Raw genomic sequence first — 27,204 nt, 5'->3', positions numbered from 1 at the left:
TAATAATTTTTAAAGAATCAGATAAATTTTCCTTTTTATCTTTTCAAATATGCATTTAATTTAATAAATGTACAATTTTATCAAAACAAATGTATGTTATTTTTCACTTCAGTTTGGTAGCCAACTACAATGAGGAAAGACCTCAAAACACTGACGATGCTGACCTAGGTATGACGTGAGGAGTGCCTTGTATCAGTAGACTACCCACAGTCTGCAGCAACATCTGATGAGAGAGCAGACCCACCAGCAGGTTACGGAATGGCACTCTGACCACATAATGTTCAGGGTTAGCTGAGGGTGCTAGATCTTGTGGATACAGCAGCAGGATGTAACTGCGGTCATCCGTGCATCCCTCGTCTGCCAGCAGCACACAGTCCTCGCCTCTCTGGCCCTCCAGAAGGAACACCTACAACACCAGTTGAATGTTAAGGTATTTATGTTACAGCCATTCAGAGGTTTACTAGTCCTTTAGTTAAAAATTGATTACATGTAATGGTAAATTCTGATAAATATGAATAATGGTGAAACATTTTTATGAATCTAACTTGAAAAAATATCATTTAGGTCTTCTCCTCCTCATCACCATAATTTTAAGCATTTTAGCAGGAGTTTCCACCACCACACGTTACATCCCATCTTCTTTCTTCCTGAATTTCTCTTGTCCTCTCAAATAACACTCCCTCACTTTGCCTATTTTTTTGTTTATCTTCTGGTCTTCTGTCTTTCCCTAAAGAATTTTTCTGGTTGCCATATATTCCATTATCTCTTTTCATACCCGAAACTCTTTCATCCTACCCTTAATTTGGATCTTTATTCTTACTTTCATATTCTTTATCATACAATCTAACAATCCTTATCTCCTTTTACAACACATCTTGCTTCTCAAGACTGCCATAATTGGCATTTTCATCTTTTCTTTGCTTTCCCTAGTCCATGCTCCTATTCCATTTATGCTGGTGCAAAATACATTATGATAAAAAAGATTAGTATCTATAGAATTTACTCATTCTTTTGTATCAATTTTTTGCCTCACACCAACCCTCCCCCCTCATCAAACATTCCTAATGTTCGACCTAACTTACTTGTTCATTGGTATATTTTACTTTTCTTTCCCATTCCTGAAACAAGTACTTAAATAACTTTCATCTTTCCACCTTTTCCTAAAGATCCCAAACCCATTATTCTCTTTAAGTATGTACAATCACTTACAAAATCGAATCTATTCAACTATTACGCTCATCTGAGCAGTTGTTCCAGCTGAGTAATCAGCGTAAAAACGATACAACTAGTGAGTATAATTGGATAAATACTTAATAGCATATGATTCCATGCCAAACCAAATTTGTACTTACATACTTACTGATATTTTAATTACAATAATTTAAAAATTAATTGAACCTTATTTCTGAAACATGTTGAAGTAAAACTATAATTCTTCACTCATCTTTATCTTTGCTTCATCACAGGATAAATAGTCATGATATGTTGAAATTTTCGTAAGATAACATAAAAATACAATGAATACAATCTATTCTTAGGCTTTAATAGTATAATTATTTAGTTAAACTAAATATAGTTAACCTTCCACAAGACTTGTGGTATAAAGAAAGTATAAAAGAATAATTTAACATTCTTTTATACTAATTCTTTTATGTATAATTTTTGCCAACAGATTAATTGGTTAACAGATATGTTTTCAAGTACAAAATTGGTAAGAAAAACAAATATCAAATAAATATATAAAAGGGACTAGAATATAATTGTTGATAAAATTTTTGTCCTAATTGGATATTCATACTTTTTATAGATGCTGCATAATATAATGGTTTAGAAATAATTAAACTGCAAAGGACTAATTTCTTAGAGAAGTTTACACTTCTTTGAAGTCTTAGCAGAATCACAAAGACAATATGCAGCTATGTGGTATGAAATAGTTGTAGCCACGACAGTCACCTGTTGTGCCAGCTGTTTGAGCCTAAGTGACTCCTGGGGGGTGGAGTCCCGGCGAGCCGCCACCTTGACGTGTGCGCCATCACCGTAGAAACTGTGGGAGCCAGGACGGAACCCGGCCATCAGCTGATGTAAAGAGAATAGCGAGAGAGAGCAGGCTCTGTGTAACCCAAGACAGACCACCTCCCACTGGCAGGGGGTCAGCATAGGGGCAGCACTCAGCACTATATGCCTGCAACATCAGGAGACACCTTCAGTCGTTTCTGGATAACCCCACAGTGAAGGTAGTTATTGGGTGACCTAAATTAAAAAGGTTTTAATGGATTTTTAAATGGTTCTCAAAAGTTGCGGAGAAGGTTCCAAAACTAGTTTTAGGAAATTTTAACCTTAATTGTCAAAGATAATTCTCATTGAAAGGCTTCAGATTTTAATGAAATTTATAGTCAAACCAATGTCGGCAACTATCACCATTCTGGATTGCATTAATCACACAATTCTATCTTCAAAGTAATCCAACAAATTCTTTGAAGTGTAGTCTCCGTTGTTTATTGTAAAACAAAGAGTGTGATATCCTCCTGGATACTTACCATTCATCTTGATTGTCTTTAATCAATCGATATTAACACAATAGTTTGGACAAAATACAAAATATTGATGGTTGACAAAGAATGAAATGGATTATATCTTTGATATCAAATATACTATATTATGACTTTATTATTGGATATACATATGTAATATTTTAGGTTTACTGCAGAGAATGATTGTTGATGTGGGTGAGGCTCCCTTAGTGTCGAAGGTTTTTTTCATGCTTCAATATGAGGGAGCATTCTCTCCGCCAGTTTCCTCTTTGACTTAAAGAGGATGGAACAGAGCTATCTCCCCTTCTTCTAAGGTGAATTGACTGAGATAGTGCCTGCTACCCCTCCTCTTAGGATCTTGACAGGAGACAGCCCTTACACCCAGCCTTACTCATCCTGAATAAATTGTTACTGAAAAGCAGCACATAGGTCTTTTTTAAGACTAAGCAAAATGAGGGGTTTTCTCATCTTCTTCTAAGTGAACAAAAAGATCAATTAAGGTCCATTAATAGACAATCTTTTTTGCATGATTTCCAAGATCACAAAATACTAAGCACCAAACAATATAATACAAAATAATCTAACATTGGTTTGTGGACAGGATCTGAAAAAATCAAACATGATCTGGTTTAAAGGTGGTAATATTCCTTGACTAAGTGTACATATATAGAGAGGGATAAAAGTGCTGTAACTAGATGTGTACAAATAGCATCGAACATAATTTTCTACTTTACTTAGAAAACTAAACAATGGTAACAGACAATCTGTTTGGTCCCATTAAATTATATATTGCCAAGAATTTTGTTGATTAAGGCATAGTCAGATTTATAGACAATTTAATTTACTGAATATCAAAACCCAAATAGAAAAGATAATAAAACTTAATATATTGTCATTAGAAAATATCAAGAAGGTTGAATAATGTTACCACAAGAATAAATTAAATGAAAAGATGAATGTGTGATAAATTGACAGTTCAATACATGTAAAACTAACATGAAAAAGGTGAGAGGTTAAACTAAAAGTATGATGAATATGGGTAGGAAAGTTTATGAAACGATAGGAATAATACATATTAATAATCTTTTGCTGAAAATATTGTCAATAATGTTAATCTGCAGGTACATTTCTTGTTGTATTTAGGGTGCTCGCCAGTTCTAAGACTGGTGTCTGGTGATTCACAAAGCCTTACATGGACAGCCAACCTTATAGCTTGAAGGAGGAGGAGAGAAGTTATTAATGAAAGGCCAGGCTGGTAGACTGGGGGCGAGGAGAGGGGGCAGGTAGTTGCTCCTGTAACCAAGGAGGAAAGTGATATCAGGCCCGTGTATAACGACATGTGACAGCCTGTCACTTCACATTACCCATCCCCAGGAGTCATCTTACATCCTAGCCTACTGCCCAATACCTTCACACTCCACTCTTCATCGTAGCCCTCCATCCATCACATCTGCAACACCTCTCCCTACCATTAGCACAGTTACGTTGGCTCAGTAGATAACATAATGTTCGTCTTGACCTGGCTAATTTTTCAACAGTTGCAGATGGAGAAAGGAACATTTCTAGGCCAACAAGACCTACATTTTGTCGTGTTAAAAACTTTAAGTGATGACTACCAAAGTGGGCACCATTGATCACCATTAACTATATTGTACCCACCCGTACCTACACAAGAGATAACCCATCCAATGCTATAAATTGTGGCATGGCAAAATCAAGTGCTTCAATGCCTTCTGTGGAATGTAATCAAAGATATCACCAGCTCAACGTTTTGTAATATGTACTCTGCTTTTATACCACATCATTGGGAAATGAACATATAACCAAAAAATTTAACACAAACCGAAAGTTTTCCTTTACTGCTGTTTTCTAGGCACTGAAAGATTAAAAGTGAAATATCAAATAACTTATTAGCACTATTTCATTATAAATTGAAAATATTAACTGTAACTGAAATTTTTCAGATAAAAATATAGGACAAATCCCAATAAAATATTCCTTCTGGTGTTTCATCTGTGGCAATCCTCTTGAAATATCAAATTGAAAATGCATAATAATCTTTGAGAGTATTAACATGCTAATTATTAGAGTAGTAGTAATAGTAACATCAGGGTTGTATAAATTAAAGTTGGGGTTAATTTGGATATCACCGATATTTGTGAACAATGTTTGGCATGTTAATATAGTGGTTGGTATGGTTGTTTTAAAGATTGTACCTTTTAAAACATTTTGATTTGCTATATGCTCTGCTCTAAACACTTTGCTATGTATTATTTTATACTAATTTACCAAAATGTATGAATGTAAAAGTTTACCATTTTAAATTATTTACATTAATATTATGAAGCAACAAAGAAATGTTAAAAAAAATTTAACAGATAATGCTGGCATACTGAAACTCTTATTTGAATGGATATCTGATAGAATACAATAAATACAATCATACTAGGTTATGTTACAACTAAATAGTAATTAATTAACTTTGTAAATGCATTATATTGTATTTTTATTCTCATAACTTTGTACGTACACTATTTACAAGGCAGGAGTATGCTGAGGTTACACGCAAAATTCAAATCTATAGCTCCAGATATTCCATAAACAGACAAACAGACAATTTTACAAAAAAGAAGTTGACACAAATACATCATAGAACTCATTCTGTAGAAATCAAGTTTAAGTTTAATGCAAAATTTAAAGTCTACATAATAAATCTTTCCCAGCATATCTTGCTACATGATATATTCACATTTTTGTTCATGAAATTGATTTTCATATAAGTCTTTAATTAATACAAGTATAAACACACACCAAGTCACTATAAAATGCTGTTGCATGTGTTGAGATGGTTAGACTACATGTGTTAATATGTCATGTTTGAATCTCTTATGGGTGTGCTGAGTTTGTTTACATAGAACTAATGTAAAAATAATCTTTGTAGGTATTCTTCCAGTAAATAAAATAAAGGAGGATCCATAGCCATTCATGCAATGCTGATTTTCGTGGTTTACATGTCTTTAACTGCAGCTCTTGTGGGATCTGGTTGAATCTTTTGTCCATTGTATGATGGGTTTCTTTCATACAGTTGAAGATGTTGATTTTGAAGGTTGTGGAGGTTACCACCTCTTATATGATGTTAATGTATACCTCTATTTCTCGGAAAATCTACACCATCCACAAACAGTACTACCTTCTGGGCATCAGTTGCTATAATTGTTAAAATCCCCAGGTTCTTGAACACCTCTATACAGTTTTCCATCTGTCCGAGTTAAGAAAGAAGGGTTAATATGCTCTACAGGCTGCTTCAGTACTACTGAATGATTTAATTTGTTTTATAACATATATACTTGTGCTTAGTTTTTTTGGAGAGATTGTCCAGGTGTGGAATCCAGTTTATTTTGTAATCTATTACTATTCCTAGGAATGTGGCTTGCGATTCTATTCCTATGCCGAGACTGGGGCATCAGCTGCTCTTATCCCAAATGCCAACTGGCTAGTTTTTGATAGACAAAGCCATTCATGGAGTAGTATTTATATACTGCGTTGAGCTCACTGCAAATCAGTCTTCTGATCTCTCATGTAGCTGGAGGATAGTATCATATGCATATATGAGAGTAGTAATAAGACCTCTTAGATATAGAGGTAAGAAGTGATTACCTCTATAAAAAAATCCCATGGAGTGACATGCACCATCATCGAACTCAGAGTTCCTTATACAGAAATGAAGCTTGAAGCACAACGTCAATAGTACAGGTCAGTTTATTGTCAAGATATTATGCAGAGAGACAAACCTCACAACTTTGAAGCCTTTTTCTGCTTGCTTCTTGATGTTAAATAGCAGAGATAAAAATATTTCCTTTTGAAACTTTAAACATCAGTCACTATGAAATTTTGGGAGATTGCTAAAAATGTGTAAATATCAATGTTGTTTATAATTGATAAAGATCTCTAAAATCGTTACAATTTTGGTCTATACTGTGGAATAGTTGAGATCCAAATTTCACTCAAAAGAGAAGTTGCAATTAAAATATATTAATATATTTAGACTGATTACCATTATAAAAGAAACATAAGTGATATTCCAGCAGCAAGTTTATCTTAACTCTCTAATAAATTATAACTGCTATTGTTTTACACTTATATTGCTGCTATGCTTTTATTGACTTCTTAGTAATTTGCAAAGCCTCAATTATAAAACCTTACTAGACATAAAAAAATATTAAGTACAAATATTGTAATCACTTATTGTTGATAGTTCTAAAACCTTTTTCCATTTTTCTCTATGATGTCAAGTACTGAGATTTTATTACACACATATTTTACCGTCCATTCAAGAAATATTGGTCAACTTAGATCTATTCCAATATTCTACATTATTCATGTCGAAAGAAAGTTGTAACTGATTATTTAACACATCAATAAAAGTTAATATGAAATGAATATGCAACATTTTTTAAAAATAATAGTAGGATAAATAATGTCTTACTATATATAAGAGTAAGACTGTATATTCTCCTTCTTAATCATGTCAATTTTCAAAATAATCTACTACTTCAGTATAGTATTGAATTTAGAACTTTACCAGCAAGTTTAATATCAAGGACATTGAACAATAATTAGTGTTTGTATATGTAGTGCTCGTTACATAGTTATCAATATTATATTATTGTTAAACACAGATTAGATTTTTTTTTTAAAGAGAAGCTGATTACTTCTTTGTCTTATTCTGGATGTCCTCGTGGAGTATTGGATTGCATTTATCACACAGAATCAGAAGAGTTGGTAAAGTACAAGGTCAACAGTATACTCAAAGGTAGTATGGAAATGCAGGAATGCTTTAATGAAATTGGTAAAGAGGAACAAAGTTATCCTTGGTTGGATGCCGGGTCATAAAGACATTCCTGGGAATGAAATGATGTATGCCTTGGTTAAGATAGCTCAGAGAGCCTTTTGTTAGAGCTAGAGCCAGGTTGTGAAGTAGTCTTCTCCTATAGTAAAGCTCTTGTAAAAGCCTGGGAAAAGAGGATCAGATTCAAGACATGGAGAAAGGCCTCAGGACTTAGACAATTAAAAATGATTATCTCTCCATTTGCTAAAAGGTTAGATTACTCTCCTATGTTTAAGCAAGAAAGGTATATGTGAGTAGTACTTGGGATGATAACAGAACATGGTACTATTCAGAAACATCTGATGAAGGTTGGAACTGAAATTTCATTGGTCTAAGGATTTTATTGACAAAAGGAATACTTTTATTTAATTCAGATAAATCTAACTATATTTCTGTTTCTGCAAAACAATCCATATCAAATTTCAACCTTGACATTTTTATAGACAATGACAAAATTCAACAAGTAGACCACACAAAGTTTCTACGACTTATAATAGATAAGAATTTAGCTTGTAATAAACATGTAGATCACATTATTAATAAATGTCTAGTAGTCCTTATGCACTCCAACAAAATGACAAAATTGTGTGATTACATTCACTTATATTCATATATTTCTCTTTGATCCACTCACATTTAGTTTAAGGAATAAGCATATTATATGGAGTAACAACAATAAGCAATTTAGTAAGGTTGTTGGTCCTACAAAAAATTCTTTGAATGTCATGAAACATTTAAGATACACAAATTCTGTTTAAACATGTTTTTAATGAACTTGGCATTTTTACAGTATAAAAATTACATATATTTGAATCAATAATTTGTGTGACAATCTTTTGATCCTTTACTGAAAACAAATATACATAGACATAATACTCGTTTTAACAAACATACCTATCAACACAATCTTGAATTTTCCAAAAATAAACATATTATACAGATATTTACATAATCTACGAACAAAATTTATAATGGAAACAGATCTGTTAAAATAAAAAAAACGAAGTAAGAGATTTTTTAACTAAGTTTTATTTTTATGCTTTTGAGGAATTTTTAATACAAAATTAATTAATTAATTTGATGAAGAACTGAAGATAAATTGTTAAGATGTAAATTACTACAGTACACTAAAATAAACTCATGTCGCCAATGTTTTATTTAAATATTTAAATTAATATTGGTATTTAGTTTTATTGAAGTGATGCTATTCTTTATAAATTTTACATATCATGGAATAAAATGGTTTGACTATGACTATGACTAAAGTAGGTTAAAGTCAGACTGATGATGCCAGACTCTGTGGAGAAACAGAAGAATCAGCAGGGTGTGTATTAACTGTTCTGATTATTAAATTAAATAAGATTATGTACCTTTCTATCGTTTTGTCAATGATGACTAGTTTCAAAACTAGTTTTGGGGCACTGTCCAATTGTCATGTTGTCATGCGATTAAAAAAACAAACACGTCGTAAAAATGAAATTTTATTTAATGCAAAATGTTGGTGAATGGTTTTTGTTAACATTGTGTCTAGGCCAATATAGGACTGTTTTTTTAGACATCATCTATTGTACATTACGTATAATGGTCAATAAACCTTAACGTTCTCATACATTAGCATTTTGGGTAACTATGACGGCAACGAGAAAATCACAGAATAAATTAACTTGTAAACAATTTGAGTACAATCTTATGATATTTTAAACCAGTGAAATTGTAAACATGTACCTAGGTATAGACTTTTGCATGCAGCCTCAGATAAGCCTGTTGTACAGCATGTGGTATGGTGTACTCCTACCTTGTTATTAAAGGAATAAAAGCATTGTAAATACAATATTGCCATTTTACAAGGTACTTTTGATAGATTTGGTGGTTAGGCTCTGTGTATGTGAAAAGAGCCTTCCTTTCACCTTCCTTTGTGAAAAGAGAAAATTTAGTCTACAGTAGATTTGACTCAATAAACTGGCAATCTACAACAGAAGTAGATTTTCACAGTATTTTTAAATTTTTAATCTTTTAATAGTTTACAACAATATTTTACAAAATAAATTACTGTCAATTGTACATTAATTTAATATGCTATGGATATACTATCAGTTAAATGTAAAAGAAAAATAACATAATGATTATGTTGCTTAATGTTCTATTCAATAATGTAATTATTTAGTAGTTTTATTTTATTTCTGTAAAAAAGAAACTTCAATTAAACTTGGTTTGAAATATTATTTCTATTGCCTATTTTACATTTGTACCAGTATTTAACTACAGCAAACAAGCAAATTGACTTATTACTCATTATTAAAATATTAAATACAAGTGTATAAAATATTGACATTAATTTAACATCAATTTTTCAGATTTGTGTGCTATGTGAATTGTGTTTTTCATACATATTCTATAGCAAACATGTGATAGCAACACAAATCTCTTTCACAATCCAATGACTAATTAGATTTTCAATGATTTACCAACTATAATGAGATACATCTCATTGAATTGAACTTCATGTCTGGCTTAAAACTGATGTTACAGTAGGAACAAGATTAAAACATGAGCTGTTGAGAGTGGAGGAAGGTTATTTAGCACAAGAATTTCAAATTAATTGGTGACATAAATGCAGCAAAATGTAAATAGTTTTGGGGTCAATAACAAGTCTAGTGGAAGGTCACTCGATTTTCCCATTAGTTATTAGAAGAATATCACCCAATATTACACATGGCTTAGTTAAGTTATAGCTAATAGTTAAGTTTTTCTTTATTTATAAATACAGCCCCAACAATTTATAAACATTGGTTAAGAAACATATTAATCAAATATTTTAACAAAAATTGAGCAAAATATCTGGTAAAATCCAAAGGTGAACAGGAGTACTATTCATTCTTCACAAAATTAATCTGAAACAACATATGAGAGCAAAAATGCTCCTACCACTGTGTTTTTGTCTACACTTGATCTCTCTAAAGACTCTCTGAGATTGAGGGAGAAGAAATGACATATATTCGAGCCGGTATTATATGTCGATATATCAGTTGAGCTGTAGCTATACGAGGCGTGAAACAAAAGCTGAGTGAATAAAATATGCATGAAATGGTAGTAACATGTTGACGGACTGGTCAGGCAGGAAAGTGAGCAAAGACTGCAGAGTGACTGGAGCCGGGTATCCGTTACCGTCACCCGATCACAACAAAACAATCTCTGCATTCATAGCGACTCCAGTCCGCTCGGTCATCTGAGACAAATTAACACGTTTTGTGTAACGTGGAGGACATATCGCTTACACCTACCCTGACATACTTCGTGGGCTTCCTGATAACGGGTCGTTCTTGGTATGCACTTTATAAAACTGAAAATATTTTGAGTGATTGATCACTAAATAAATGTTTTATTACTATATTAGTGTCTTCATTTTGACTTATTAAGGTTAGTAGTATTTTATTAATAAAAACACGAATGTTCAACATCACAGAACAATGAGATTAACACTTGACACCAGGCTCTCAATTACATTAAAGGGGAAATGGATTAATTAATTTTATTTATTATTATTAATTTTAAATTTTAACAAATCAGGCTAAGACATGGCAAGGCTCAAATAATACTGATGGTAACTGTTCAACTGATAACAAGTGAACTCTACCTACTGTCTGGAGCACGATTGCCAATTCATGTAAAATATTTACCATTGGCCGGATTTAATTATTCAATAAAAATTATGTTAAAAAATTATTTCATATCATATTTTAACACAGGTGTTAATGTTAAGTTCAGCTCCTTTTCCCCTTCTGCTTAGTGCAGTATCTGAGATCTGACACTCACAGACTTAACTCCTGGAATCTGGAGTCAGCATCCATCGAAAGACATCCAAAACAAGTCACCAACAAAGAAGCTCAAATGTGCACCTGATGAGACAATGAAATCACCTCTTTATCTAGATTAAGACTCGGTTTTGTATTATAGGTGTCTCTGATGTCGAAACAATGCAAAAGTTTGTTTCGAGCTTCTTTATTGCCAACTTGTCTTGGATCTCTTCAGACGGATGCTGACTCCAGATTCCAGGAGACTAGTCTCTGACAAAATCACATCTCAGACAATGCACTAAGCATAAAAGTATATAGTAACACTCATTTTTTCTTAAATTTTATATATATATATATATATATATATATATATATATATATATATATATATGGTGTTTTACAAAATGTTCAAATTTTCTGAAAACATTTTTCTTTTAAAAGGTAGAAACTTTATTTTTTTTTAATGCATTATTTTACATTATATAAGAAATATTGAAAATTTAAAACATTCCTTCTTCTTGAATTAGCCACAGTACAACTAGTTCAGTTTAACTAGAAAAATTATAAAATATTTCAAAAAATTATTAAGTATTCTATCTTAAACCTTAATAAACTTAAATGAAAAACTTAGTTTAGTATCTTTATTAAAATTTTTTTCAGCCACAGAAAAGTTTAGTCCTTAGATTTTCTAAGAGAGGTTAATCACATATGTAATATTAATTTTAAGCTTAATACTAGTATCAGTGGAGCCAAACTTAAACTGAATGACCTCCTCAGTACTTAAAAGTCATGTTAGAGCAGTCTCTCACATTTAAAGGCCTCCTTCAAAAAACAACAGCAGAAGTGAAAACCAGAGTTAGAAAGAACAGCACATTCCAGGATCGTTTTGGGGGGGCGACACACAGGTTCTGTGTACTTCTGTCATGGTTCTGATATATCCCAATACTGAATAGTGTCCTCCTGTCTGGCTAAACAGTGCTCATGTATGACAGGTCAATGTACAGCTTAATAGAGTCATGAGGACAATAATTAACATCCTCCCCTTTCCTGGCACCATGCACTGTGTACTTCTGTCATGGTTCTGATATATCCCAATACTGAATAGTGTCCTCCTGTCTGGCTAAACAGTGCTCATGTATGACAGTTCAATGTACAGCTTAATAGAGTCATGAGGACAATAATTAACATCCTCCCCTTTCCTGACACTATGTACTGTGTACTTCTGTCATGGTTCTGATATATCCCAATACTGAATAGTGTCCTCCTGTCTGGCTAAACAGTGCTCATGTATGACAGGTCAATGTACAGCTTAATAGAGTCATGAGGACAATAATTAACATCCTCCCCTTTCCTGGCACTATGTACTGTGTACTTCTGTCATGGTTCTGATATATCCCAATACTGAATAGTGTCCTCCTGTCTGGCTAAACAGTGCTCATGTATGACAGGTCAATGTACAGCTTAATAGAGTCATGAGGACAATAATTAACATCCTCCCCTTTCCTGGCACCATGCACTGTGTACTTCTGTCATGGTTCTGATATATCCCAATACTGAATAGTGTCCTCCTGTCTGGCTAAACAGTGCTCATGTATGACAGGTCAATGTACAGCTTAATAGAGTCATGAGGGCAATAATTAACATCCTCATAGAAACTTCCCCTTCCTGGCACCATGTGCTGTGTAATAAAGCTCCATCTGAGATTCAGTGTAAATAGACGCTCAGAGAGTGTATTAAAATTTTATCTGCCCCACATCTCCCCATTATGTAGATTTTCCATCTTGAAATAATGAGCTTGTATCCAACCCAAGGAGGAAACCCTGGTATAGCTTTCAGGGTTGTAATAATTACTTAGTTTCGTACGCAACAAAAATGCTGTCAATAGGATGAACCTTCCCGGGAAAAAGTGGATGTTTACTGAATCAATTTATGAACAGTTTATGACTACCATTTACAGCTTTATTTGGACAGTTCGGCTGGTTTACATAAATATAAGTTGTGCGAAGCAAGGTTTGAATGGCTAAAGGTTTTGGACTTATCTTGTAAGGAAGATCAGATTTTGTTATTAAACTTTTCGACTTCACGTGTATTGACTTCATTGTGTATTGAAGTAGTTTTAATATTGACTGTAATTTTAAATTGTCGTGGTTTCTAGAAAAGAATGATAGTTGGCATAGAGAAGCCGTATAATATATGATGACATTTATATTATTTGCATCACATTCGCACTGCCATCTTTAGCAAATTAAATATTTTAGGCCTATCTTTTTATCTAATTATTTTTAGGTGCCATTGAAAAAGTTTTTGAATATGGTTTTGATTAGGTTTCCAAGTTAAACTTTCTATCATTTTATGGTATTTTTAAGTAACCTTTGTTCTTAATTGAAATACACAATTATCTCTTAAAATAATGTTTTAGATGCACAAGACAAACTTTTGCTAGCTTTCTAAGTCTGAAGAGTGTGTGTTTCTTAGTTAACTCTTCTCATTTGATTTTCATCCCTGAATTTACACAATAAATTGATTGGTTTTAGTTAACTTAAAAGATCTTAGATTTTTATTTCAGTTCCAGATCTATACCAAGAATCTTTGTGTTTTAAGCATGGAATTTTTGTTGATTTTGTGACCTATGCCATTTATTTTGTTTAGTTTTTTTTATTATTAGTGATAGTTGTATTAAATGTATGTTTTAAAAATAGTATGCATGGAGCTGACGCACATGTTTATTTTGATTACTGATTTCTGTGTGCATTGGTATGATTTGTTCATTTTAAGAGGAAGGCCTACTGAAAATTCAAAAACATTTAATTTACAACACTTAAAATTCTCTGATTATGTGTATATATTACACATGAGACAAAACTCCAATTTTCGACAATCTAACAACCACCAATAACCCTCCCCCCCATCAATAATAGTAATAGTTTGTAATAGTTTAAATATGCTAATGCTCCCAAATAAAGGGCTGTATGTTTGAAGTGTATAGTAACTGCTATGTATTAATTCAAACATATCTCTTGTCTTTAAACACTAGACAAATCTCTAACATTGTAAACTTTACATTTTTATTTAAAAAAAATATAAAAAATACTAATCTATATATCTCAAAATTCAAACATAATTTGATCCTGTATTCAAAAAGAGCAAACATGCAAAATCTCAAAGTTGTATCTCAAAAATTAACTGAGCCTTAGTATTTTTTGTAAATGAAACATGGATCAATTCTCATATTTGCAAAAATCTGCAGTTTTCTAAAAATTATGATTTTACATTTTTTATGTGCTATGTTTTGGAAGTAGTGTGGTGCTAAAACTGTCATCACAGTCTATACGCTTCTTAACATGCTTCCAAATATTTTGTGTCACTGTTGCAAGAACATAAAAATTCGAGTAATCAGTTCATGTTGTATATTAACTTTCACTTTGTCAACTTCACTTTTCATCCAATCCGATAAGCAATAGTCCAGTGGGGTAAGGTCTGGGGACCTTGGCGGCCAGTTAATAAATCCTCCAACACTAATCAGTTTGACTACAAAGTGTTCATTTAAGAATTATGTAACTCGATGAGCAGTAAGTATGCGGAGGAAGATCGTCATGTTGAAAATACACATTCATCTGTGTTAAAAGTGGTATATTTTCCAGAGAAGTAAACAATTTATTTCGTAAAGATTAAATGTATATTTCTGTTGCGTCGGTTCTCTATTATGAAAGGGCCAATTAATTCATCATCACAATATTACAACACACATTAGCTGAAAATCTGCACTGAAACTTATTGTCCGTTGTAGCATGAGGATTATTATCTGACCACTGATGGAAATTCTTGATGTTGTTACACCATCATGAGTAAATAGCTTTGTCAGTAAAAAGTATTCTTAAAACAATATGATGATGCGTTTTAACTCATTCACAGAATTTTAGATGCACAGCATTGTCTTCTGGCTAAGGAAGTTTAATTTTTTGTATATGAAATGGATATAATCCGTGCAAGTATAAACTTCACAACACATGAGGTTTTAGGATATTAAGTTGCATAGATATTCTCTGCAAACTTGCAGTAAGACTATGTTTAAGAACTTAAAGAGTACTTTCAGCATCATCTACATTTTGAAGCTCTTAAGTTAGATGAAATTCTTGCGGTAAAAAAGCAATCAGTCTCATGAACATTAATAAAAATCCTGCTAAATATCTTATGATTTGGTACTGTATGTTGAGGAAACCGACATTGATATTCTGCAACTGAAGCTGTAGAATTTCTATTAGAAAAGACAGACACATAAACCATATCTGCATATTCAACGTGAGAAATATGTGAAATTATTAAAAGAAGAAGAGAAATGTAAAACAAAAGGGAAAAATCTATAAATAAAAATTTTAATTTAATTTAATTTTAGTTATTGATAGACACAGTAAATGGAATTTTTAATTATTTTTCTCACAGATAAAAATGCAATAACACTAACCACAACTAACATGACCAAGTGCCTACGAATAAATCATGCTGTGTTTAAGAAGCCAAGAACAGTAACAATGATCAGTGCTACCAACTTAATAATATAGCAATAAAATAATAAATAAAAACATTTAATAATAATTTCATAATAATAATTATTTATGTATTCTCTTACATCACATGACTCAAGTACGTAAATCACAATCCAAACAATACTACACAAAGTATAAAGCAAAATATGTATACAGTAAAAAAAATAAGAACAAAAATCTACTTGCTTAAATTTGTACCGTATATGCAAATAGTTACAATAATACATTTTTTAATAAAAAAAATTGAAAATTTAACCAAATATTTTTATATGTAATATGCTTAGTTTAATAAAAAAAAAATAAAAACTAAGATTGGTATAATGTTAAAATAAGTCATCCCTGAAGTAGCTTGAGTTGGACAAGTTCAGTTCTGTACATTTAAAACAATGGTACTCCATTGTAAGAAACTAAATTTTTGATTGGTTCAGAGGTCTGAAACTTGCTGACCAATAGGAAACCTAGTTGGTTACTTGTCTTGTAATGTTAGAACAAAACTACTGGAGAGCTCTGCTCATTATCTTGTGTAGTTTAGCCTTGTAGGCACATAGTTAGTAGTCCGGATTGAAAGAAGACCCCAGTTTACGGGGATTTTGGTGAACCGGACAAGAAACCAAATAAAAGGTGTAAGTGTTTTAGTTCAGTATATAATAAGAAGTATTTTATTTTTGTTGGATACAACAATTCAAGCTAAAGTCAGGAATATAAAATGGTTTAACTGTTGAAAATTTATGATGAAATGTGCTCTTACTAAAATTATATTAAGAAATGTAAACATGTACAAAACATCAAATTAATTGTTAATTAAAGATTGCAAAAAGATAAATAAAAAAAAAAAAATTGTTAACATGACAAGACTACAATTTCATTTGACAGAACACAAACTCCATTTAATTATTATTATTTATGATAAAAAACAAATAATCTGGTTATAATTATTTGTCATGGAGTATCTCCACCAGAGGATACAGTGTATAACTAATAATATACATATTAGAGCAACAATGTTACAAAATTACATTACTATATTGCTAATGATATATAATAATAATAATTTATTCTTTTATAGTACAATATGGAAAACATGCAACTAATTTTTCTAAGAAAAATGTGTTGGAATGTTAATAAAATATTATTTTAAATTAAAGTGATCACCTGACAAACTACAATAATAGCTGTTGTTTTGCATTCAGACTAATGAAAGTTTATTTGCTTCCGTGTTTGTTTTATTATAATTAAATTTGTTTTCTATTGACTTTATTTACATTAATTTTCTCAGTATTAAATTCTCTATAATTTTTTTCATGCACTTTATGCATTTGTTGGCCATTTAATGAAATTACAGCACCTCAACTGTACAAAACTTGTTTTTTGACAGTAAATTTTTGTTTTTTACAAATTAATTTTATAGTTCTAGAACCTAGTTTATTTAATTTTTTAAGTCAAAATTAATATGAAACAATCACATGTTTTGTCTTAATTACTATTCTAATGGCTTCAGTTCAGTTTCATTTAATCCTCGGAGTGAAAACCTGGGGAAAATCTCTCCTTATCTTGTTAACAAAGCATTTCCATACATATGTTTATATGAACTTTTTGTCTTGTTTTTAGGTCCACAATTACTTGTTAAAATTTTTTTTTATCCTCCTGGACCACCCTTTTAAAACTAGTTAATCATCTTCTTGTCCCTTAATGAAACATAATTAATCACAAAATTACTTGTAGACTACAGCATCCATGTCCTTACCAGCATGAAATCTTCGCAGATGAAATACTGTACTTTACATTTTATTTAAGGTTGAGAACATACTGTCATTGACTGCAGTTGTAGTGTTATGAATAAAACTTGAAACTAAATAAATTTCATGCAATGAAGCACACTAGAATGACATGAATTTGGTATTACGATATTTAACTATAACTATTCATACAATACATTCTTTAAAATACCACCACAACACAACAAACAAATTCACAGCTCTCAGAGCAAAAGTCTACAAATAAATTTGTTTAATGTACTCATATTGTAATTTTTTAGAATAAATTCACTTGTTTTATTTTTTATTATCTTATCAGGTAGCCAAATTCATATTCTGAAGATTCTTTGGATTCAACTACAATCTTACTTTAATTCTTCAATATGAATTATATCAGGATCTAAATATATTTAAATTCCACAATTAATCAAGAACATGTTATAATTAGTAAGTCAAATTCTGGTGCTCATGAGATTAATTAATAGTTTTGAACCTAGGCCAGAACATAAATTACATACACTTATCGCAGTTAGAGATCATCAGCTGGTGATTACTACATACAATTATTTACTCATAAGTCTACCCACAAGGTCCCTTTAGTTAAGGTGGGCTTATGATGCGTTTCAGTTCTACAAACTAATTTAGTTAGCAGAGAACAGCACTGAATGTAACATTAATTAACATTCCTCCTGAATAACTTAGTTTGGAGGATGTAACTGTGTAATTATTTATTTTATAATATTAACCAAACACAGCAAGTTTCCTCAATATTTCGTCTTTCCTTAATATTAATATTATAATTATAATATAACCAGCTGTTATAGTAAGCTGTACACAGTACAGTGACATGTATTTTCCGAACTCATGGAAAAAATGAGTCAGGGGTGATAGTAAACCTTGTTACTAATTGAGATTGTTGCTGTTTTACGCAGGGTCTGAACCTTATCCATATTCTGGTTCTGGCTAAACTATATGCAAATGAAATTCAGTTATTTATTTATTTGTCACAAATACATTGTATACAAATATAGTCACTACAAAATAGTGACATAGTTGAAATACCCTAGAGTAAAATCTAATATTAAACTAGACCAATTATACTCAATTTAATTCTTAACCATAAATTCTTTAAAAGCTAACCTTTAACGTGCAGCATACATATGGATTGTGTACATTAAAATTCATGAAAGTGTTGTGGATATGTCAGAATGCGTAAATGTATTGATTTGAGACCATTGGGGAGCAAATTAGATTGCGTATCACGCCAAAAATAAACCAATAACTTATGCCATTCTCTTATCGCCGTTTCGTCTGACAATCCATGGTGCGGCTTACGGATAGCAATATGGCACAGCGCATATACGTGTAAAACAAGTAAATAAATATTTATTTCAGTAAACCGAGTGTAAAATATTGTACATTACATCTTTCCATTTGCAATGAGAGGATTTAAGTATAGATGTTTACATTAAATCTTTATTTTGAATATAAATTATAAACCAAATTAGGCCCAAAAAATGTGATTTGCCTAAAGATGGCAAGGTGAATACGGATGCAAATAATAAAAATGTAATCAACCTCTCTTCAAAAATCCTCAATGAAGCGGAAATATCAGTCTTATCCAAGGGTTTAAACTTTTCTGTGGTATAAAATCGGTAAAGGTACTGGATTTCGTAACTGGAATCGAGTCGGCTGTTTCACAGTTATCTGAGGAACAGGGTGACCGGTTTCGTTGTGAGGCCAGTCTTTTACTCAGAAAAATTCCTCCCACAAAACACAATTTGACAATTGAGGAGAAAAAGGCCATGTCGATCCTTGGGAAAGACGACACGGTCAAAATCTTAAGCTACGTTTTCCTAGCTCCGCGACTGGGCTTGCTCCGTGCTACGTAATTAAGGCCCAGTGTGCAGCGTGTTTAGTTGAAGCGCACTTAAATACTGCGCAGCGCAAATGTGTTTTCCTAGGATTTGTCATATTACGCAGCGTAACGCGCGATTTAAACTCTCTCCTCGTCTAGATTCATCTTTTGAAGAAATGTACAGTTTTCATTGATATGGACAGGAAAGGAATGTTTTGGCAAAGTTATTGCTCTTCTTGGAAATGGACGAGGATGTCGACATTGCTGTTACTCTTTTATAAAATTTTATTTTTTTAGGTTTCTGGCTACGGGAGAATTATACCGATAATTGGCTTGCCAATACAGAATTTCTGCGTCTACAGTATCAAATTTTGTCCCAGACGTTCTGACAGTGTTGTCAAGGACAAAATAGAACATGTGCATTTGCCACCACCATCGGAGATTGATTGGAAACAGAAAGCCGAAGAATTCTGGGTCAACTGAGATTTCCCAAATTGTATATCTGCAATAGACGGAAAACACGTGAGGAAAGTTCATTCAGGATACCTTTTTCACAATTTTAAGAACTTTTTCTCCATTGTATTGTTTACTATGGCTGACGCAAACTGCAAATTTGTACTGATCAGTGTCGGAGCATACGGCAAAGAAGGAAATGCTGGAATCTTAAAAAAGTCTAAAATGGGGAAATTGATTCAAGAAGGAACTATTTTCCCACCTCCTGAAAAGCTAACTTCTTCTGAAATTAAGCTACCATTTGTTGCAGTAGGAGATGAAGCAATAAACTGGATAATGATGTCATGAAACCCTACACGCACAAACAAGCAATCGCAGATGTTCATAAACGACACTTTAACTACGCCACTTGTCGTGCTAGAAGAGTAACTGAAAATGCATTTTGTATTTTGTGTCACATTTTCAGAATTTTTTTCACACCAATAAACTTGAAACCAGAAACAGTCGACTTAGTCATATTCGTAAGTTGCTGTCTTCATAACTGGATCAGGGATGACTTTATTGCACGCAACCCCAAAGGACCAGTGACTCATCCGCAGCACGAACTTCCTACACAAAACATGATCCCTTTGGCTTATGTCGGAGGCTATGCTAAAGCAGAAGGGTTTAAAGTAAGAAGCAGTTTTACTGATTACTTTAATGGAGCTTACTACTCAAATAAAATAAAAGCTCTGTATCAGAAAAAAAACTGTGTAATGTGAGCAAACTTTGTAGCTTAGTAATTAAGGGGAAGAGAGTTTATTTATTTTAATGTTCACTACCTCAGGTTTAAAAACGCCAAATTTAAAGATTTGTATTACCATCAGTAGAACTTGTACATTATCTCATCTGTTCACTATAAGTATTAATGTGATTCATCTAAATTTGTTCAAGTTAACATGAAAGTGTATATAATAATAATAATAATATACACACAGTCGTCAGTCCTGCTGCGCGGTGCGTGATTGACTGCTCTCGAGGCAGTGCTCCCAGTTGCACAGCAAAGACCACGCAGCGCGGTTAAGGCTTAAGCACGCAACGCGTAGCTAGGAAGACACCTTCATTGGTTTACAGAGAACCGGTGGTTTCGTCAGTTACGGAGCACGGAGCACGCAGCGCAAAAAGCCCAGTCGCGGAGCTAGGAAAACGTAGCTTTACCAGCCGATAAAGGCAACGCTATTGTTGTACTTGACTCAGTAGCGTATAAAGAAAAGATTGCGGAAACTTTAAATACTGGCAAATATACAGTTTTAAATAAAAAGCCGACTGATTCATTTGAACGCAAAGTAGCAAACACCTTAAGAAAACATAAAGAATTTTTTTTAGATAAATTTAGATCTAAATTAACTCCTCACCACTCCAAAATCCCCCATATGTATGGCCTTCCCAAAATCCACAAACCTACCATCCCTCTCCGGCCCATCATTAGTTCTCATGATTCACCTTGCAGGGAATTGTCTAAAGTCCTCTTGGACATCATAACGCCATTGGTAGGAAAAACTGACTCTTTCATCAAAAATTCCAGGGATTTTGTAGAGAAGTCAAAATCCCTAAAGTTGACTGAAACTGACAAACTGGTAAGTTTTGATGTCGAAAGTCTATTTACAAATGTACCAGTTCCAGAAACTCTCGGAATAATTATTAAATCACGTCTCAAAGAAGACCAAACATTAAAGGATAGAACTAAACTTCCCGTGCCAGTAATTATGGAACTGTTAGAACTATGCACTCAATGCAATTATTTTGAGTTAGAGGATAAAATTTACCGTCAAGATGAGGGGATGGCAATGGGTTCTCCACTGTCTCGTATTTTCGCCAATATCTTTATGGAGGAATTTGAGCGAAAAGCTTTGGCTTCAGCTCAGTTCAAACTGAAAATTTGGTGGAGGTATGTGGATGATACCTTTGTTATTTTTTCTCATGGAGACATTGAATTAAATAATATTTTGAATCACATTAATAGTATTTCTCCTTCCATCCGCTTCACAATGGAAGTGGAAGTCCAAAACAAGCTTCCCTTTTTGGATGTGTGTGTATTAAGAGATAGGGATGTCCTTAAGACAACTGTTTTTCGAAAGATAACACACACAGGAAAATATTTAAATTATCAATCCAACCATCAAAAATCTGTCAAAGAAGGAGTAGCCTACTCGTTGTTTGATAGAGCAAAGAGCTTGTGCTCAGATAAAGATGGACTAAAAGAAGAATTTAAGAAAATCGAATCGGATCTCAGAAGCAATGGATACCCTCAATTTGCATTTATGTCAATCCCTTATGTGCCGGGATTATCGGAGAAAATTAGAAGAGTAGGTAGAAAGTACAACATTAGAACCGCGTTTAAAACACACAACACTCTTAGACAAAGTCTCGTAAAAACAAAACCCAAAAATGGCACACAGGATTCCTAAAACTGTGTTTACAGTATAAAATGTAGTTGCAATAGGGAATACATAGGCGAGACAAAAAGACCACTAAACGTAAGCACAAAGAAAACACGAGAGAGGGTCTCACAGAAAAGTCAAAAATTGCACACCATTGTTGGTCCGAAGACCATCATATGAATTGGGATGAAGCCAACATAATACATCGGGAACCACACCAAAAGTATCAACCGGATCAGATATCTGTAATAAACCAATGCGGAGTCACAATATGGTTTTAAGAAGTTCATCTTGCATGAACCCATAATAACAAAAGGGCCCATTCCTGTCCCCCTTTCTTTGTATTTCCGCCATCTTGTTTTAGACTGCCGTGACTATTACCATTGGCTAGTCCCTCTGGTCAGTCGTAGGTGGTTAGTAGACGAATGAAGACGTATTGTGACCTGTATTCCGTAGTTAGTTCAGTTTTAATGATTAGTGTTTTGTATAGTTTTTATTAAGTGCATGTTTATAGAGTTAGTGAAGTTTGCAAACAACATGCAGGTTGTGATTCCTGACTTAGGCGTGCCACAACGCTTTTGTAAGATTTGTTTATTTTAACCTAGTTTGTAATTATGTATTAGGTTAGTTCTTTACCTGAAGAAGAGATCAGATTGCAGATCTCGAAACGTAGTGTTACTGATTTCTTGTTTCACTGAACGATGGCAAAAGTGTAACATGGTATACTAAATTATGTTTTTTTTTTGGAACACATGTAATAACAAATTTGTATGTGCATGACTTTTAATTGATACTAGACCTGATTAACTCACATATGGTAAAGTTTTAATGTGCATCCACCGAAGTTAATGTGTTAAATAAACTATGATACATCTTTAGCTACATAATACTTGTTACGCCATCTTCATTGCAGTAGTAGTCATGTGCTGACTTTAGAACAACAGGTATAGTAGTAATGTGCATCCACCACAGTCAATGTGTTAAACTATGATACATCTCTAGCTACGTAAGTTGTTAACACCTTCAATGATAACACCTTCAATGTTAACACCGCCAACGTTGAAGTAATATAGTATCGGCTGCAGATGCTTCTGTTCGTTGTTCTACATAGCATAAAGGAGCGTCTAGTGCTGCGTAAGCCTTCACTGTGAAGTCATTGCTTCTTTGTCACACAAGTCACGAGTCAGTTACGTAACAAACTATGCGCCCTACTGAACGGCCTGCTTAATTCTCACACAGCGTTTACAAAAGTTATTTATTGTTCTATATTTTTTTCTGTTACAACATAGAACCTCGAATTACAAGGAAGCTCGAACTATGGAGACTCAAATTACTGAAACTTATACTGTAATATCAAACTTTCAATGTTTTGTAAGTATAATTTAAGTATAATACTATTCAACTATTTATTTGTTAGTAGTTTCTTTTTTGTATTATTACATCATCATACTTTATTGTTATGCAATTATAAGTAAAATAAGAGTTTAATACATATAATCCACAACCTAGGCATTTACACCAGCTTAAAGAAACACAGTTTCAGTTTAAGAGCCCAACATATAAAACGGGATTGACTTAGTTGCTGTAAACCATAACATAAACAATTACAAGTTGTTAACACAATCATAACATAATAATATTTGTTTCTAACATCTGCACATCAAAGTAAGTAAAGTTCTTTGTACATGGGATCAATATCATATTACAGAATTTGAAATTGCTACCACACATTGAAACCAGAAACTACAATACCCCGTTTCCAGTAAGTTGATATTATTCACAAGAGAGCAATCAAATATTGTCACCAACTTTTAACATTGGTTTTTCAGTCTTTTAATTTTTTGTTATACTCTGTGTTTAAAACATTCAGACAAACAAACATGAATAACTCAAACAAATAAAACATGGTTAAAGTGAGATGTATATGGATTGGAAAAGATTTTCTTGTATGCTTATACAATTAAAAAATTGTCTCCTCAACAACAATATTGTAAATGTTGAGTTTAGCTCCAGATCACATTCCAGTTTAGCACCAGTTCGCCTTCCAGTTAGTGCATCATCTGAATTCTGACATTGTAACAGACATGACTCCTGGAGTGATTTACATCTGAAGAGATTCATAATAGTTTCCAAGAGTCTGTCTCCTGGAGTCATGTATATCTGAAGAGATACATAATAGTTTCCAAGAATCTGTCTCCTGGAGTCATGTATATCTGAAGAGATACATAATAGTTTCCAAGAATCTGTCTCCTGGAGTCATGTATATCTGAAGAGATACATAATAGTTTCCAAGAATCTGTCTCCTGGAGTCATGTGTATCTGAAGAGATACATAATAGTTTCCAAGAATCTGTCTCCTGGAGTCATGTATATCTGAAGAGATACATAATAGTTTCCAAGAATCTGTCTCCTGGAGTCATGTATATCTGAAGAGATACATAATAGTTTCCAAGAATCTGTCTCCTGGAGTCATGTATATCTGAAGAGATACATAATAGTTTCCAAGAGTCTGTCTCCTGGAGTCATGTATATCTGAAGAGATACATAATAGTTTCCAAGAATCTGTCTCCTGGAGTCATGTATATCTGAAGAGATACATAATAGTTTCCAAGAATCTGTCTCCTGGAGTCATGTATATCTGAAGAGATACATAATAGTTTCCAAGAATCTGTCTCCTGGAGTCATGTGTATCTGAAGAGATTCATAATAGTTTCCAAGAATCTGTTATAGTGTCAGATTTCAGACGCTGTACTAAGCGGAAAAACAAATTGAAGCTAAAGTCAACTTTCATATTGAATCAACCCTTCCCAACATAGCTAGGTTATGTGAACAAAATTTTTGTTCCAATATCATTAAAAATATAAATTAAAAACAAAACCACTAATCTACTCCGTTTAAAAATTGTGGAAAAATAAACGGGACATACCTAAGACAGGCACAACCGAGCCTAGCGATGCTCTCAACAGGCTGGACAACACATTCCACCATCACTAGTACCAACTGCTTCAGCATAAGGTTCCCATACTCGCTCTTGTCTGCTTCTAGAACAACCACCATAAATTGGTTGACAATGGCAACATTGTACCATTGAAGGTGTGGCTGTAATTTGATAATTTGGAAATTGGGAACATAGGATTTTTAAAAGCTCAAGTTTATTAGAATTAATTCTCTTTAGTTGTCAGAACTGCACTGCATACTTCCTATAATAGTAATCTCCAAGTTTTTAACATATACATGTCCAAGTTACAAATCAACAGTGAAAAGATGAAACTCGGGATTAGATCTTGAATTTTATACACATAGACAGGACCAATTTCTTTGACTAAATAATCTCAACAAAACTTTAGGATTCCTTTATTATTTGTCTATGAATTATAAGTGACACACACTAAAAAAATTCTTACCACGGTTATTATAGGAGGAAGTAGCATTTTATCAGTCTGATAGAGAGGTGTGACTGCACGAAGTGGAAACAATAGTGGCAATTCTTTTAAGATGTATAAGGAACTTTCCACCTCCAATATACACAGGAAATTTTTTACCACATACAATTTTAATGAATACCATAAATTTGGGCCTATATACTGAATTACTTAGTATAACCAAAATTATTTTTACTTTAACTCAACAGTTTCATAATGTTTTTGCTATCAATTTTATGAATGAATGAGTAAATTCTTTATTTTACTAGAGAAAGTTAGTACCATGAGGCTCTTTCTCACACAACCTGAAGTTTACATGCATACATACTTTCACACTCACTGGTAGGCTATAATAACCATAATAGTAGAACATTTAACTTTTATTTTATTACCTAGGAAAGTACAGTTATTTCGTCTTTCTGGGGTATACAATAAATTTTTATTCTTATTCAGGTTTCAACTCTTCTTATTAGTGGAATTTCATCTGATAGAAACTAAAAAGAACTATTGTATTTGAGTACAAATTACATGTAGCTAACAATTGATACTTCATTATATAAAAGAAAATTTTAAATATGCTTGTTCTATTTGTAACTGGTTGTTTTTTCAACTCAGGAATTTTTTTTTATTTATTTTTTTTTTTTTGTGGTTTCTAAAGTATTGGGGTCAAATGGTTACTGTATTAATGCACACAGTAGGTAATTTGTTTAAAAATTGGATATACAATCATGTCTATGATGATGGCAGTGATGACAGAAATGGGCACCAATGGTTAACAAGAACTGGTCGACATATGGTTAAAGAGTTCGGGTAAATTGGTGTTTTATAATACCTGAATCACCAGAATTTTGTCCACAAATTTTCCAGGGTTATGTTGTTGAAATTTTGACTAATATGTTTTTTGTATGCCATATATCTTCAGTGAGAGTTATAAACTAAACTGAACATTTCTCTCGACTCCATTATTCATTATGATAAGTAAGAAATAGCCCTAATGAATGAATTTATGAGTACAGATGAAACTTAGGAATCCTTTATAAATCCAGATTCTAAAGAGGAATCAATAGTAAGAAGTATACTGGCAAACAAAAGACAAAGTCAAAAAGACCCTGGCTGTTTTGATTTTGGGCTGACAAAGAAATGTTCTTTATAGAACTCTTTCAATGAGGAATGACAGTCAATTCAGACTCCTACTTTGAGATCTTGAATACTATTAGACATACCTCCAAAAACAACACATAATCTATTGACCAGCTTTGTGACAAACACAAAACGAATAGAACTCTTAGAGTCCAATAAAATTAAGATGTTTTCCAGCCCAATCTTGGCACAATGATTTTCATCTTTTACGCCTAAGAAAAAGAAACTTTGTTCTGAACACTTCAAGCCAATGAGAACGTAGATGCTGTCATAGATTGGCTGCAATCTAAGATGGCAAAATTAAATACTTAGGAATCTCTGAGCTATTTCAGAGATATGACAATGTTTTAATCTGTCTGGCAAATATGGAAAAATTGTAGATCTATGATAGTTTTTGGATG

The 27,204-nt window shown here is 32.7% G+C and overlaps 1 protein-coding gene across 3 annotated transcripts in view; it reads right to left on the bottom strand.

Annotated features, from left to right (window-relative positions):
- LOC124362361 (brefeldin A-inhibited guanine nucleotide-exchange protein 3) overlaps window positions 1–27,204 on the bottom strand; it is a 105,497-nt gene that overhangs the window by 11,159 nt on the left and 67,134 nt on the right. For all 3 annotated transcript variants that reach the window (XM_046816797.1, XM_046816796.1, XM_046816798.1), the window contains exons 27-29: window positions 25,168–25,282; window positions 1,954–2,182; window positions 165–406 (exon numbers count right to left, since the gene is read on the bottom strand). In XM_046816797.1, coding sequence (XP_046672753.1) covers window positions 165–406; window positions 1,954–2,182; window positions 25,168–25,282 — 586 coding nt within the window. The remainder of the gene's footprint in view (window positions 1–164; window positions 407–1,953; window positions 2,183–25,167; window positions 25,283–27,204) is intronic.

The sequence above is a fragment of the Homalodisca vitripennis genome, chromosome 5 (genome assembly GCF_021130785.1).
Source record: "Homalodisca vitripennis isolate AUS2020 chromosome 5, UT_GWSS_2.1, whole genome shotgun sequence".
Classification (NCBI taxonomy): Eukaryota; Metazoa; Arthropoda; class Insecta; order Hemiptera; family Cicadellidae; genus Homalodisca; species Homalodisca vitripennis.
Note: the sequence above shows the minus strand (reverse complement) of the source record. Positions and strands in the feature narration are given on the sequence as shown.